This window comes from Chanodichthys erythropterus, chromosome 9, assembly GCF_024489055.1.
Source record: "Chanodichthys erythropterus isolate Z2021 chromosome 9, ASM2448905v1, whole genome shotgun sequence".
In the NCBI taxonomy this organism is placed as follows: Eukaryota; Metazoa; Chordata; class Actinopteri; order Cypriniformes; family Xenocyprididae; genus Chanodichthys; species Chanodichthys erythropterus.
This window is the reverse complement of record NC_090229.1, coordinates 20,851,734-20,869,268: the sequence shown is the minus strand read 5'-3', so window position 1 is coordinate 20,869,268 and position 17,535 is coordinate 20,851,734. Positions and strand designations below refer to the sequence as shown.

Here is a 17,535-nt window from a genome sequence, read left to right as displayed (position 1 = left end):
TCTGATCATCCTTGAGATGGTTCTACACCTTCATTTGAGTCCAGCTGTGTTTGATTATACTGATTGGACTTGATTAGGAAAGCCACAAACCTGTCTATATAAGACCTTACAGCTCACAGTGCATGTCAGAGCAAATGAGAATCATGAGGTCAAAGGAACTCAAAGAGCTCAGAGACAAGGCACAGATCTGGACAAGGTTACAAAAAAATTCTGCTGCACTTGAGATTCCTAAGAGCACAGTGACCTCCATAATCCTTAAATGGAAGACGTTTGGGACGACCAGAACCCTTCCTAGAGCTGGCCGTCCAGCCAAACTGAGCTATCGGGGGAAAATACCCTTGGTGAGAGAGGTAAAGAAGAACCCAAAGATCACTGTGGCTGAGCTCCAGAGATGCAGTCGGGAGATAGGAGAAAGTTGTAGAGTCAACCATCACTGCAGTCCTCCACCAGTCGGGGCTTTATGGCAGAGTGGTTTGACGGAAGCCTCTCCTCAGTGCAAGAAACATGAAAGCCTGCATAGAGTTTGCTAAAAAAACACCTGAAGGACTCCAAGATGGTGAGAAATAAGATTCTCTGGTCTGATGAGACAAAGATAGAACTTTTGGCCTTAATTCTAAGCGGTATGTGTAGTGAAAACCAGGCACTGCTAATCACCTGTCCAATACAGTCCCAACAGTGAAGCATGGTGGTGGCAGCATCATGCTGTGGGGGTGTTTTTCAGATGCAGGGACAGGACGACTGGTTGCAATCGAGGAAAAAGATGAATGCGGCCAAGTACAGGTATATCCTGGACGAAAACCTTCTCCAGAGTGCTCAGGACCTCAGACTGGGCCGAAGGTTTACCTTCCAACAAGACAATGACCCTAACCACACAGCTAAAATAACAAAGGAGTGGCTTCACAACAACTCCGTGACTGTTCTTGAATGGCCCAGCCAGAGCCCTGACTTAAACCCAATTGAGCATCTCTGGAGAGACCTAAAAATGGCTGTCCACCAACCTTTACCATTCAACCTGACAGAACTGGAGAGGATCTGCAAGGAGGAATGGCAGAGGAACCCCAAATCCAGGTGTGAAAAACGTGTTGCATCTTTCCCAAAAAGATTCATGACTGTATTAGATCAAAAGGGTGCTTCTACTAAATACTGAGCAAAGGGTCTGAATACTTAGGACCATGTGATATTTCAGTTTTTCTTTTTTAATAAATCTGCAAAAATGTCAACAATTCTGTGTTTTTCTGTCAGTATGGGGTGCTGTGTGTACATTAATGAGGAAAAAAATGAACTTAAATGATTTTAGCCAATGGCTGCAATATAACAAATATTGAAAAAATTAAGGGGGTCTGAATACTTTCCGTACCCACTGTAGGTACATTCAGACTGCAAAGAGCCATAATGGGACAAATCTGAACAATTAGTAATGGATTTTGACACCGAGATGGACTGATTCCACAGTAAAACTTAATTGTATTAGGACATTCTTGTGTCTGAGACACTTCCGACACAAGTGCAACATCCTTCTTAATTATTTCATCAGAAGCGAATGACAAAACTTGATCACAAACGAGCATTAATCACTGTCTATTTCAACAACATAATGGCACAAATGCTTAACTGCACATAAATGGACAACATAACAAACCAGGAATTAGCAGCATTTTAGAATTCAAATGTAAAAGCTTATTTACATCTGCCATTCATTCACACATCAGTGTCAGTGTTTTCACATATCAGTGTTTTCACATGTTGTTTACTTTAGTCAGTTTCAGATTTAGTGGATGCCAAGGGCAAGGAACACTAGTTTGAGTTGTTTGTGTCATGATTTACAACCCTTCAGGACAAGTGCATCCCAGTTGAGGTTTAGTCTTGTCACTTCACTTACATGTTTGCCCCTTAGAATTTCCATCAAAAGGTTTGGAACTGTAATCCGTATGTATATGTATTTTTCTGTTTAACCTGATTTGATTTTTAAGTAAATTGCTATAGAAAGCATGACCATAGGGCAATATATCAAACATGTTGAGAGCATTTTATCAGAAATAGTTTTGATACTTTTATGATGTATTGTAATGTCTGTCCTGTGGGTGGAGTTGTATTGGAAAATGCATTTGATTTGTTTAAAGGATAATAAAGATTACAATATAATGATGTCACTTTTATAACCAGTGTGTGTGTGTGTGTGTCAGGGCATTGACATGTGTACATATGTATTTGGGGTGTGTAATGGTGAGTAAGATATTATTAGGAAATTTGTTAGACATTTGCAAATCCTGAGACAATTTTGCAAGTTGTTTTTATACATCCTCACATATCTATTCACAATATTAGATCTTTGTTACATAATTTATTTCAAATTATTTCTGTATCACATTTACACACACCACTCGTACACACACAGTTTTCATATATATATATATATATATATATATATATATATATATATATATATATATATATATATATATATATATATATATATATATATGTGTGTGTGTGTGTGCATGTTTTTGTGATTTGTATAATGACATAGGATATTACACTGGTATTATGATGTAAACATGATGAAATATGAGGACATGTCATGTCCTCATATTTAAAATAGCTTTAAAAACATATTAAATGTTTCATTAAAAATGTAAAAATGCAGAATGTTTTCTGTGATGGGTAGGTTTAGGGGTAGGGGTAGTGTAATGGGATTGAATATACAGTTTGTACGGTATAAAAACCATTACGCCTACGGAATGTCCTCACTAAGATATAGCAAAACAAACCTGTGTGTGTGTGTGTGTGTGTGTGTGTTTGTGTGAAAATATTGTTTGATCATGCTGAGGTAGAGTAAGTCCACACACATGAAGACTTGTTTAATGCACAAACTGTGCACAATTTTCTCATTAGACAACAAGGGAGTGACTCTTTAAACTTAAAGACAAAACAAGTTGTATGTTTTTCAGACATACGACTTTGATGTGGAGAGTGCTGTTGTTCATTTAAAGTTTAGCCATGAAAACCCTTTTGAGGACAAGCCTTCCTACGAAGAGGGTAAATGTCAAACGTACAAAATATTTCAATACGGATTAGCATAACAACCACACGCACACACACATATGTTGGCTGTTGGGCTATATTTAGAAAGAAACCAAAATGCTGCTGATGTGGTCAGGTTTGGTTTTTGCCCTGTTTTTGTTACAATCCCGTTGGATGATTTCGGACTTCATGTAGTTTTTCTATAATAAAAGTTCTATAATGACATGCTGACACTCTGTTAATTTTTTATGGTAATCAAGTCCTGTAGCTATAACTATTTATAAGCTGGGTTAATTTACCTGACATCAATTTACAATAATTTATGCACAATCACATGGGCGCTACTATTTGCATCTGTCACATTTCCAGGTTTCTCAAAAACTATCCAGATTGCTTATGCGGAAACATCTGTATGTGTTTAAGTATGGCGTCAAGTAAGCAATGAAAAGGCTGTAGAGAATGCCACAGTGTTTTTGCTATTCTTCATCCAAAAAACGCCTATTACACCCCCCAGCATCTTCTGCTTTGGAACAAAATAATCAACTTGCCTTGTTTGGCAATAGTAAATTTACCCTTGAGAAAACATTTCTCATACCCTATTTGACAAGAGGAAACCACAGCAAACAGACATAGGTTTTTTTCATCACAATAATGAGGATGTGAGTGTGACATCAGTGTGAATGTGACCAAAGAAAAGATCTGAAAAGATCCTGTGTGATAATAGGACCGGTCTCCTCCACGCAACTGTTTTCCTGTAGAGTTGATGCGCTGCAGTCCGCCTCTTCTTAAACTCTCAGGGTGATGCATGAAAATAATTATGTTTTAAATGTCGCAGGCAGAGATTGCTGCCTATAAAACAACCACAGCAGCATAGTCTGCCCTGCCCTGGTCCTCCAGCCAAAGCCTACACAGACACTGAACCCTCACACTTGGCTTCGTCCCACTGCAGCAGGCTGCTTTTTAGGAAAACAATACTCTAATAATATTTTATGATATGTTTGGCCCATGAGATTTGTGTTACGAAATGGCTGAACAACCGAATAAACTGTTCATAAATCATTGAGAGTAATTCCTTATTGTGTTTATCACCACTGACCACTTGTGAAATGGAGGCCATGTATTCTATAAAAAGATGCTGATCCTTCAGCTTAATTGAATGGGAATACACCGAACAGCAGAGAAATATGACACTGGACTTCTGTATTATTAAGAAACTGACTAAAATATCATGATTGTACTCCCACAGGAGTAAATTTGTACATCAGCAAAATGATGTTTCCTGGGAATGTCACTCCCAAGTCATATAGAAACTACCAGCATCGATAAAGGTGTTGTTTTTACTAAATCATTGCACAATTTTGCAAAACGTGTACAGAATGTACAGAAAGCGTGTTGAAAAACCTGTTCTTAGTGTTGGGGAAGCTTTACTTTACAGTAAATCCACCCTATCAATTTTCTAAACGCTTGTTATATATCTTACTGTGAACAACTCATCCGTGCATACATTTCTTTCTTTTTTATATGTTTTGCCCGCATAATGTTTAATCAAAAACTGGACCTTCCAGTGAAAAACATATACAATACTTCTCTCTGGAGATGTATGCAGGTCTTCTCCAGTCACTTAGTCCGCTTAAACCTTGTCTCTCCAAGCTCACATTCATTCTACACAACGAAACTAACCCAGTGGGCAATCAAAAATATCCCAAAAGTAGCCCAATGCGATTTTCTCCATTGGGGGGGCGAAATGTCTTCGCTGAATGTGTACGTCATGGGGAGGTGTTCCAGGGGGTGGAAATGTTGAAATCAACCCAAGGAAACAATTTAAAAGTAGCCCAATTCAGTGGGAAAACCACGTATTTGGGAACATTGATCTGCCTCAACTTCTGAGCGCAACACCCACATCTCAAAATTCAATCAACAACCGATGAATAGAACCAAATCCCTGTTTTTGTCTTTTACGTTACACTTAGATAATAAACAAAGAAAATATAAAAAAAATGGTGACATCTGAAATGTCTAATCACAGTCAGTTGACACGATAATAATATTTCAATAGCAAAGAGTTAATCTGTCAAATTCTAATTCACCAGCAGCTTTTATACTGAGAATGCCGTATCTCATGAGTCCTGAATGGGGTTTTCACTCTTGTAAATAAATCAAACTATGTGTAAACATAGCCATATACAGCAATATTGACAACTGTACTGTGTTGCTATGTGAACATGGCCTCTCTGTATCAACTGAATCATTTCACCACATCATCTGCTGCAATGATGACATACATTTACAGTTGCAGAAAATAAGGCAGTGTTAAATCAAGCAACTCTGCCGGTAAGAACAACTCTTATGCAAGGTATACGGGAAGGCAAGTCCTGATTTTGCAGGGTTTGCTGGGTCAACATATTTTGTTGATACCGAAACAACATTCCTGTCCAAATATGCAGTCTTAACCATATCCCTACCCCTAAACCTAACCATACCCATAACTTATCTCTAAAATCAGAGGGAATTGATGAATAACACTGATATAGAAACACCTAACCCTGGATGTAAGCCTAAACTTGACATAACATGTAAACTTGTCCCTCATATCTGACTGGTTGATAGATATATATATTGTTCCATGGATCAACAAAGATGTTGCACTTGGTGAAATCATGTTCTGCATACGGGAAGAATCAAAACAGAAGACAAAAGCCAAAAAAGTAGGAATTTTATGGTCTTAACATCAAAGGTACTTGCTTTTTGCTTTGCTACTAGCGCAGCAAATGCGGACTAAATGTTTGCATAAGAGCTTGAATCATTTCCTGTGGCTACATACAGTATGTGATGACACTCTAGGAGTTTAGTGGGGATTTTTTTTGGTCCTAAACATTACCAGAGAGGGGTAGGATATGATCCACCACACTTTTTTTTGTCTACGGTCAGAGGCAAACATTGGTACTTAATAGGAAGATTACGTCAATGATAAATATGGAACAACATGATTTGTATCATCTACTCCCTCAGATTGAGCATGAATCCAAGAATTCTCAACTTCTTCGCGCTTGGGCAACATCCACCATCCTTCAAAGTCCCATAAAGTTTCAGAATGAGATAGATTGACACAGACTCTGTCCCATCATCTGTCAACTACTTCCTCAAGAGAGCCGTCATCCTGCCAAATCATTGTACTTTCTCTTCCATCATGTCACTACCTACATCGGATATACCCTGCAGCACTTAAATGCATGTACATATATTTGATGTGTTTTGGAATTATGCAGGGCCTTTGTTTTCGGGTATGTAATGTTGTGCTATTAAATTTATCTATTCATTTAGTTTATTAGACAGGGACAGTGCGGATTAATCTACAGAAACAAGACTGTAATCGAGCCAAAGTGAGCCCTGTAGGCTAAATATCATCTCTCATCCCTGGCCAGTAACCTAAAATCAGAATAAAACAATTATCACAAAAATCACATATAAAATAATGCATTAAATATCAAAACCAATACAATACAGCTACTAAAACAGCACAAAACATCATTTAGTAACACACAAACTAAATAAAAGGGATTTGTTTAACTAAATAAATACACATACATATAATTTCTATTATTTATTATATCTTTTAGTGAAGATGAAGTTAAAAATTCAAATCAGTCACCACTCAAATTGAGTAATACTTGCAATCAAATGTAAAGCATTATTATTTAGAGCCTAAGGTGTCATATGAAAATAGGTTGAAAAGAAAAAGCATTAATGTCTGTGATCCATGGGATCTGTGACTCAAAGGCCTGGTGTTGATAAATCCCACATGACTCTTCTGTCTGGCTGAAGTTCTGCAAAATCTTTTCATAGAGCAGTCCTCACTGCAATGATTCATTTAAATCCCCGAGAAAGAGGGTAATTAGGTGTTCAGTCATCAGAATGATGTTGTTTCCTGAATGAATCGTGTGGGAGAGAGATATTAATTATATCAGTCTAACCTGCAGATTCTACATTAGTTGTAAACAATAAAAACAAATTGGTCCCACTTTATATTAAGTGGCCTCAACTACTATGAACTTACATCAAAAAATAAGTACAATGTACTTATTGGGTTCATATTGAATTGCAAAACACTTTTGCTGCTATTGAGGTGGGACACGGGTAAGGTTAGGGACAGGTTTGGTGGTATGGGTAGGTTTAAGGGTAGGGGTAAAGTGTAAGGGATGGGTCAACAGTGTAATAATAAATGTAATTACAGAACTTAATTACAGATGTAATTACATGCAGGTGTTTTTAAAATATAAGTACAATGTAAAAACATGTATGTAGACAATAAGTGCACTGTATTGAATGATTAATTTAATGACGGAAACTGTTACAACAGCAAAACCAATAAATAGAAGAATAGTAATATAATTGAGGCAAAAGATCACAGGAAGTGTGAAGGTTGAATAAAATGGTGCGCATTAAAGAGGAGAAAACAGATGTTTTTTTTCTTTTTTTTTTGCTCAGAATCAACCAATTTACTTTGTAAACTTTGCACAACATCCAGAATTTACTGTCACTCCAAAGCAGCCACAAGCTGAACTCAGCAAGACCTGTAGCAAGTGGTGGTTTTACATTTCCTTTCCTCCCCTTCCAATGAAAAATCACCCAGCAGTGTCTATTCAGCTATAGACACTGTAGAAAAATATACATAAAGACACATAAGGCACAGAAAAACCACACTCAAAATAAAAAAAGAGAATTATACGCAATGCACAGACTTGTTTAACAAAGTCAGTTTAAAGGGCAGTTAGGTTACATTCAAGTGAGAATGAAAGAAACAACAACAAAAGTGGGGTGGGGGTTAAATCTAAAAAAAAGGATGGATTTTAGCAGTCAATGAGGAGTGAGAGAAGTGTGGTTTGAGCAGAAAGGATTCTTTAAGTTGGCAGAGGAAAGCAGTTGTAAAGCTGTGGTTGATCACTCACTGCTGCAGTGAGAGGAATGGACCACAAAGCTTGATTAACCCACATATAATTAGAGGTTATTTAACATGTTGGAATACACAAGACTACGCCTCTATAACAGTTTAAATGTGTTTATTTTTTTCTCTGTGAACAATGTCTGAAACACGCATCAGAGATGTCTCCTAAAAGAGAACATCGGGTATTTAGAACTTTTAAAATGTGTTTTAAAGAGGTTTCAGGAAGCAAAACACCTAAAACATTCACACTCTTATTGACCTGCGTTTAGTATAATGAATGCAGCAACAAAATTCCGCTTAGTATCCACAAACAAAACCATCATCACCATCATTATTACTAAGTTTCAACTTTATGTATAAAACAACAGTTCCTCTCAAGACAGCAGGTTGAGGAATTTCCCCCTCGACTTGAGTCAGGAGCAGCTGCTAGCACAACCAACCACATGCAGGCCCTGACATGACAAAGTTGGGTTCATTTTTGCGTGTGTTTGTATAAGGTTGGATAATTGGTTACCCTAAGGTGAGCATACTTTTTGACCACTAATTTGTAATTCGCTCATTCTGAAAGAATGTGGTTGTATACCAAAAATAAACACATTTGTGTGCTGACATAACAAACACAATGCAATTTGGCCAGAGAAAAGCAGGAAGAGGTTATATGAAGAAGAAAGAACTATAAACAACCTTAGGTAGAGTTATAAACCAAGACAGGTTGATTTTAGTTTTTGTACATTTAAACATGATTGCATTGTGTATTTTAAATGCAAATGGAGAGATTCTTATAAAATGAATCATAAAAGCAAGCTCTTAACATACAAAAATATTAATTGATATATTATAAATAATTGTAATAATATTTTTTTAACAATAACAATATCTTTTTATAAATCATATTTAATTTAGAGTAGGGTAAGGTTGTTATAGCTTATATTTGTGCCATAGAAAAAATAATAAATCAATTTTCAGAGAATCATAGGCCCAAATATCATAAAGGGTGTTTTAGTATTGCACAACTGACAAGTGTTGAGTGACAGCAGGATAACGGTCATGATCCAGGTAAATTTCTAGTTTTCCACATGAAACACAACAAACCACCCACATCCTGGCAGCAGGCACCAGGAGTCTTTTCCTGTAAGTGTTAATCATCTTTAAAAACTAGGGAACTCCAGGACCATGTAATCCATTGAGGGTGACGTTTACATTGTTAAAAGCTGAATAATCAATTTTCAGGCTGTAACAAATCAGTTTCAGCACAAAAAGTTCAAAACGTATAAAAAACAGACAGTGGCACCTAATTGAACCCAAAGGTTAAGAAATAATGAAGCAATCACTCATAATTGAAGTCATTATGCAGTTTTATGTCAAAGTCCTGATTTAATTAAAACAGATTAAAATGGACAAAAAAAAAAAAAAAAAAAAAAAGCTGTTTACACTTCTGGCCTGTCAGGATGCAAAGGTGGTTCCAAAAAACTAAATTACGCTGTTTAAAAGTCTGTTTACATTAATAAGACTATTAACCTCTATAATACCTTAAAGGAACACTCCACTTTTTTTGAAAATAGGCTAATTTTCCAACTCCCCTAGAGTTAAACAGTTGAGTTTTACCGTTTTCGAATCCATTCAGCCGATCTCCGGTTCTGGCGGTACCACTTTTAGCATAGCTTAACATAGTTCATTGAATCTGATTAGACCGTTAGCATCGCACTTAAAAATGACCAAAGAGTTTTGATATTTTTCCTATTTAAAACTTGACTCTTCTGTAGTTAAATCATGTACTAAGACCGACGGAAAATGAAAAGTTGCGATTTTCTAGGCTGATGTGGCTAGGAACTATACTCTCATTCAGGCGTAATAATCAAGGAACTTTGCTGCCGTATCATGGCTGCAGCAGTGCAATGATATTACGCAGCGTCTCTCACAAACGTCTCCAAACCAGCAAGGCACGTTCCCTGTGCAAGCAGGGGCTCACGGGCGCTGCATAATATCATTGCACTGCTGCAGCCATGGAACGGCAGCAAAGTTCCTTGATTATTACGCCTGAATGAGAGCATAGTTCCTAGCCATATCAGCCTAGAAAATCGCAACTTTTCATTTTCCTTAGTACATGATTTAACTACAGAAGAGTCAAGTTTTAAATAGGAAAAATATCAAAACTCTTTGGTCATTTTTAAGCGCGATGCTAACGGTCTAATCAGATTCAATGAACTATGCTAAGCTATGCTAAAAGTGGTACCGCCAGAACCGGAGATCGGCTGAATGGATTCGAAAACGGTAAAACTCAACTGTTTAACTCTAGGGGAGTTGAAAAATGAGCCTATTTTCAAAAAAAGTGGAGTGTTCCTTTAATAACCTCTATTAACCTATAAAACTCCTGTTATTTGCAAATTTCTGCATTGTTTTTTGTGTGGGTCAAAATGCCCTCAGACTGATTGGGTGAAAATGTGTAAGTAACAAAATGTGAAGGTTCATGAATTCTTCTAATAATTAGCATATTTTTCAGAGATGTCAAAGTTGCTTTGGGGTCAGTTTGGACATTACATGAGGGTTAAGTTTTATTTATTTATTTTTAAAGAGAAATGTATGAATCTAGCTGTAGAGGGCACTGTGTATCTCTGTAAACTCAATGGACAAATCATTAACACACAAACTGTTGTATATGAAGTCAAGAAAACACAAACCAAAACTTATAAAACATTGACATTTATTGGAACAATTTCTGACATTTATTGGAAAACATTTAAAAAATATACAACCACACTTTTTCAGTGTATAAATAATCTGCATCTTAATAAATACAGTCTCTATTTCATATTGAAACATAACAGGAAAAAAACATGTCCATCTGTTGCTTGCAAAGCTGATATGATGGAGACATGCTGGTATGCGTAAGATGACAGAGCATAAAACATCAAAATGTTTTTCTAAAAACATCAGGATTAATGCATTGACATACATGTCTGTGTATACATGTGTATGTTTCTATAAATGTTCAGAAAAGCTTGATAAAACCAACAGCTGTGATCTCAAATGTGTGGCACACTGATCACAGAAACTGTGAATGTGTTTATATAGTGTTTGCTATCATTCATTTATGTAAATAAAGGAGAAAATAAATGGTTCTGAAGATTTCCTTCCAGTAAGATGGTTAAAAGAAGTGCACTAGAACATTTGTTTTAAACTTATGTGTGTGCTTGCGTTTAATCAATTTAATTACAAAAATTAATTGAATTTTCTCCTTTTATGCTTTATACCTCATAGCAATTTATAGATCGGCTTGATTGCTGGGCTCTCTGCTCCTCCATTTCTGTCTGCCTGAGCCTTTTAAGCCTGATTTCTCCTCAATAAATATACTGCACTGTATTATTGATCTGCTCGGTGGACAGCCTGGCCCAAAACATCTCTATAAACTCATAATTTTACATGATTCTTGTTTGACAATTTCAGAGGCGTAAGGGCCAAAGGGGCATCTTTATATCTTCAACACTCATTTGAAAAACTGTAGGCCAAAATGAGTTAAAAACTACTCCTTTACTAGAGAGAGTTTGGCCTTTAGAGTGTATTTCTCTTCATGTTGCACTGGTAAATATGGTATATAATCCCTCTACTATTTAAGTTACTGACTGCAACTTTAATTCACAGCAGGACATATACCTCAAATCCAGGAGGCTGGATATTTCTGTTTCCAATGCCTTTAAAAGCACCCAAAAGTATTTTTGCAGAACATTTAGCTTTCAGCATCATTGAATCGGCTCTGATGTAGAGGTGTTTATTCAAGCTTAAGCCTGAATAATTATTGAAGCTTCAACTAGAACAGCACGCTTTTCATGCCTACTGACCCAAGTGAGTTAGATAAGAGTGAAAAAAATCCTCTGCACTCATGTGTGTCAGTGCTTTTTCTCTTATGCCCTACTGGAAGCCATTGAAGATTAGACTACAGTCTTTAATTAGAAAAACATGATCTGAAAGAAGGTTTGAATACCTTCGGTCCGCTTTGTAGATGAGAACAGCGAGCACTGCATCAGTCTAATGGAAATATGAGTAAATAAAGACAAACCGCTTGCTGTAGAAAAAAAATGTAATAAGTTATAAGCAATGCTGGAGCACTGCTTAGATAACTGTATTATATTAAAGCAATTAAAAATTTCTTGCCTGATATGCTGACATTGTGACATGAATTCATTAATGTTCTCTCATTAACTCATTGCAATGTCCAGAGGCTAAAAACATCCGATAATTTTGCTTCAAACCATTTCAACAAATCATCATGCCTAAATAATTTACATAGAATTTAATGACGACTTAAAAATATTTAATTGGGGATCAGGTCAGCTACTGAGTCTAATTTGTATTTAATGAAAAGCAGGATGTCTAATGACTCTGCCCTTGAAAACCCATGACTATATCAGCTTAGAATCATGTTACAGACAGTGAGTGTGTTTGGCTATTTTCAGAAAATCTATAGAATCAAATATCGCCCTTCTTGCATACAGCTTCAGACACTATAACACTGATATTATCAGTGTGGAACATAAGACAGGTTCCTTTCCATATTAGACAGATGTGATGGGACTCGGGACTGATTTCCACACATTCCCATTGTTCGTCAGCTATTAAACACATTATGAAAGCAAGTTTGGTTCAGTGTTCTGTGATAGAATTGACCTTGCAATGAAAATCATAATATTTGGCATGTCCTTTTTAAGTATGTTGCCTGGAGCAACTGATTTACAACTGATTATTATGTCATAATATTATAAACTGACTGCTTAATGATGGAATCTAATAGAATAGCCTACTAAATTTAACCAAATGCTAAAAAGGTAGATTCTTCAATTAAGGATAACAAAAACAAACAAATAAATAAGTAAATGTTACAAGTTAGCAAAAATATATAAGACTATAAGGGACAGATTGGCATCAGAGTGCAATTCTAAAAAAAGATTGCGCAGATGCGAATGGAAAGTTCTGCGTGTGATCTACTGACGACATGCAAATTAAAGAATATAGACACAGCCGAATCATTTCCATAATCACCAATAGAATCTACCAAGAGCAGGAAATTAGCGTCTGGTTTAAGACATGCTTTTTGGGGTGGTAAATAATGGCGCACATACCAGTAAATTGACTAGCACAAACCTTAGTAAATCACCTTGCGTGATTCATTTTAATACTCTCCTCCCATGAATTTTGCATCTGAAAGGGAAACTCCTACAAACGCATATGCAATAAGGTCAGCCACAAAAATAACTCTGTCCGTGCCTTTTCAGTGCACATTTTTTCACTGTTTCTTTACAGAACTCTGACAGTAGTTTTTTGATGCCAAAAGAGGGTTTGCGCTGATGCAAGCTGTTAGTAAATCTGGCCCTATGTTTTAAATCAAACTTACTTGCGAACAAATGTAAATCACGCACACACACACACACTCAGAAAAAGAATAAATATACTTATATATACTTTTCTAAGGGCAGATCTGCAGAGCAAAAAATGTGGCATGTCTTTCACAAGGCACAGGAAAAAAATGGCAGATTACACTCTAAAAAATGCTGGGTTAAAAACAACCTAAGTTGGGTTGAAAATGGACAAACCCAGCGATTGGGTTGTTTTAACCCAGCGGTTGGGTTAAATGTTTGCCCAACCTGCTGGGTAGTTTTATTTAAACCAACTATTATTTAAAAATTGCTATATGGCTAGCTTAAAATGAACCCAAAATAGTTGGGAAATTAAAAACCAGATGCAATTCGAGACAACAATAATAGACAAAAGGTGAATGTTTATTAATAAGCTTTAATATTTTATTAATATACATTTAATCGTTTGATAGTTTATTAATATAAATGTATTAATAAGCAATTTAATAAATGTTTATTGTTTAATAATTATTCATTGAACATTAACAAATGTTCATTTCCAACATACTTTGGGTTAATTTTAATTAAGCAATACAGTAATTTTTAAACAATAGTTGGGTTAAATAAAACTACCCAGCAGGTTGGGCAAACATTTAACCCTACCGCTGGGTTAAAACAACCCAATTGCTGGGTTTGTCCATTTTCAACCCAACTTGGGTTGTTTTTAACCCAGCATTTTTTAGAGTGTAAGAAAAAGATTTTTTAAAGATTTATAACAGCAGGATGTAGTGACCAAGAAAAGCTTCTAAGTGACTTAAAGTCATCCCTTCATTATTATTTCATTATTTCATTGCCATCATAAATGTATTATATGCTTGAAAATAGGAGAAAATTAGTTACACCAAAAGTAATTCACCACTTAGAAATCCTGTAGAAATTTCATCCCACACATTTCTATTCAGCACTTCACTCACTGTCATCATAACTGCTTCATCCATCATACATTTTGTTAACACAAAGAGTATGTTCAAATGAATAAGGGCTAATTATCAAACAATAGACAGTGATTACAAAATTCTCTTCAACCACAAAACACACATCCATGATGAACTGCAATGATTAAAGCTCAGGTTTGTGGAGCAGGTGCAACAAGAGCAAAGGGACTGTTGTTCAGATGCTCTTCTGTATTCACGTTTGCTGCCTCACAAGACCACTGTTTACACTACCATGCTATAAAAACAGATTTTCCCAACAGACTCTTTGGTCTTTAACACCTCAGAAATACATACAGCTCTTCCATTTTATCATGTGGTTTGCTTTCAGTTTACATACTACACCTGTTGACGAGAGCTGTGTGTCTTTTTGAAGTAAAACCCGCTGAGCCAGTTTGGTGAGCTCTCCGTCTGGGAAATGCCAGCAGGTGTATTTTTAAAATACAGATAAAGAAAACAGAAGGGACTATTACAACTCCAGGTATCCTACAAATACGCTTACAATTTCACACTTGACCTGCTTTTCCTGAAGATGACAATCCGGAAATTCGCCATCGAGTATGATGCCTTAAATGATCGCAACACCTTCAGCAATGGGGATACTTTGACAGGAAGAGTTATTGTGGAGGTGTCGAAGGAAACCAAAATCAAAGCTCTCACTGTCAAGGCAAAAGGCAAGGCTGATGTGGCATGGACTGAGAAACAAGGGGAAGAGAGTGTTACGTACTGGGATAAAGAGAAGTATTTCTCACAAACTCAGTCTGTCTTACCGGAGGATCAAGCAGATGGTAATATCTGATGATAAACAGATGCTGTTATACTGTACACACTCTTCTGGGCAAAATAATCTTTGCAATTCATGCATAGTAGTATACTGCACTACAGAGACAAAAATGGACTAGATTTTTACCATATAAAATTGTGTATATTGTGTATAATGCTGTCAGTGGATTAAAAAATTAGCTAATTAATTGCACAATCTGCAAGTAATCACTATTAATCGCACCTAACATTCAAATTTGTAATATATTTTTATAATTTAATACATATTTTCAGATTGAATTTCCAAATTAATGTAGAAACAACATAAAGACTGGATATTTAAAATATTAAATGTAATATTAAATGTATTGTATATATATATATATATATATATATATATATATATATATATATATATATATATATATATATATATATATATATATATATATATATATATATATATATATATATATATATATATATATACAATATATGTATCTTGTATCTTTTTTTCTAGGCTCTGTTACTCTAGTGGCCGGTAGACATGTCTTCCATTTTGCCTTTCAGCTTCCCTACCAGTAAGTCACCAGACATACGGTTGATAGATATGACTTACAGATACACAGTATATATTTTGTATTGATTCCTGAGAGAAAAATCAATCTTCCTTTGAAACAGTCTCAGTTACTTTTTGCAATGTAGTCAATAATTCAATGTGTTATATCCTATATCCTGTATATGCTGACATATTGATCATATGATGCAAGTTTTTCTCTCTGAAGACTGTTAGTCATTCTTGCAAAATTTCTCTACTCTCAGGGGGCTGCCATCATCTTTTAAAGGTGCTCATGGTAAAATCCACTACCGACTTCTGGGCAAGTTGAGCAGGTCTTTGCGTGCTGCAAGCAAAGCAGAAGCAAAGTTTACCTTTGTTGCCAAAGCTGATTATGATCAGTCAACACTGATGGTATGATTAATGACAACAATTTTAATGGTAAAACACCCAAAATACAGAAAAAAGTCACTCTGTAATGGTGAGATTAACATGAACAGATTAGCTAGTAATTGTTACTTATGGATAGTAATTACCTAACAAGCCCTAAAACTTTCATTCTCTGCAGGCATCTCAACATGGCAGTAAAGACAAGAATGTTATATTTTTTGCTTCTGGAAATATTTCAATGAATATTTTCTTGCCAAAGACAGGCTACCAGCAAGGTAACCCAGGCAATATAATTAGCATTTTGGTAAATTAATGGATCTATCAATAAAAAAAAAAAAATAAAAAAAAAAAAAATGCTTTGATTCATTTGACAAGCTATAATACAATATTTATTTCTCAAACAGGTGAAAGGCTAGTTGTTAATGGAGAGATTGTCAACAGCTCAACTCGAAAAATTGTGCCAAAGTACATTATCTACCAGAAGCAGAGCTTCTTTGCTGGAGGCCATAGAGCCGTTCATACCACAGAGATACTGAAGGAGAAGGGAGAGCCTTTAGTATCCTCCACTAGACAAAATCTGACCAAAGTACTAGCCCTTCCCCTAGAAATCAGCTCCAGCATCCAGAACTGCAGAATCCTCAAAGTAGAGTATAGACTGAAGGTAGGTGCCCCATTGGCCTCTAGAAGATTTCCAAAAGGGCTTGGTTTCTTTTCAGGAGCAAAAATGATTTATGTAGTATGGTCAGGTATTTTGCTGGTTTTTTTGTCTGCCTTTGTGTTTTCACGGAAATGAAAGACAGTGTCATTCAAGCAGGTGTCTGAATACACAAAACACATGTTATGAATAAATTACACAGATTCTATCTATGTTTCTCTCTTAAAATCAACAACAATGTAACTTGCTCTTTCTGTTGCAGGTTCTTTTGGATGTATCATTCACTAAAAACCCTGTGATTAAACTCCCATTGATCGTACTGCCTCACAGGACCTCATCCAAAGCATTGGAGGCAGGATTATACCCAGACCTGGCCAACATGAATATTTTAAATTAATATAAGCAAAAAGTACTACTTTAGTTTGTACTTTTGTTTTACACTTAAGGAATACTTGTATCAGATACTATAAAATATAATTTATTTTCAAAAATATGAAAGCATAAAAGAAATATGCAAAAATGTATTCTATAAATTTCTAATAATTTGTTAAAGGGATGGTTCACCCAACGCCATTAATTATTCATTCTCATATTGTTCCAAACCTGTATGACTTTCTTTCTTCTGCGGAACACAAAAAGAAGATTTTGAAGAATGCTGGTATCCAAACCATTTCCAGATTTTCATTCTACAGACAAAACCATTTCTTAAGAAGAAAGAAGTCTTGAATGTTTGGAATGACACGAGGCTGAGTAAATAATCACAGTTTTCATTTTGGGTGAACTATCCCTTTCAAATTAATTGATTTTTAGCTTCTTAAAAAAAAATTGTATTTAAAATAAAATCTTAAATTAAAATTCTATTGACGACA

At 35.6% G+C, this 17,535-nt stretch overlaps 1 protein-coding gene across 1 annotated transcript; it reads left to right on the top strand.

The window, feature by feature from the left end:
• The first annotated feature begins 14,835 nt into the window (after window positions 1-14,835).
• Window positions 14,836-17,063, top strand: zgc:110353 (uncharacterized protein LOC550482 homolog). Its single transcript, XM_067393784.1, has 6 exons — window positions 14,836-15,091; window positions 15,586-15,646; window positions 15,888-16,035; window positions 16,190-16,286; window positions 16,416-16,672; window positions 16,929-17,063. Exons 1-6 carry the CDS (start codon window positions 14,836-14,838, stop codon window positions 17,061-17,063), a joined length of 954 nt encoding a protein of 317 aa, XP_067249885.1.
• Window positions 17,064-17,535: the final 472 nt, after the last annotated feature.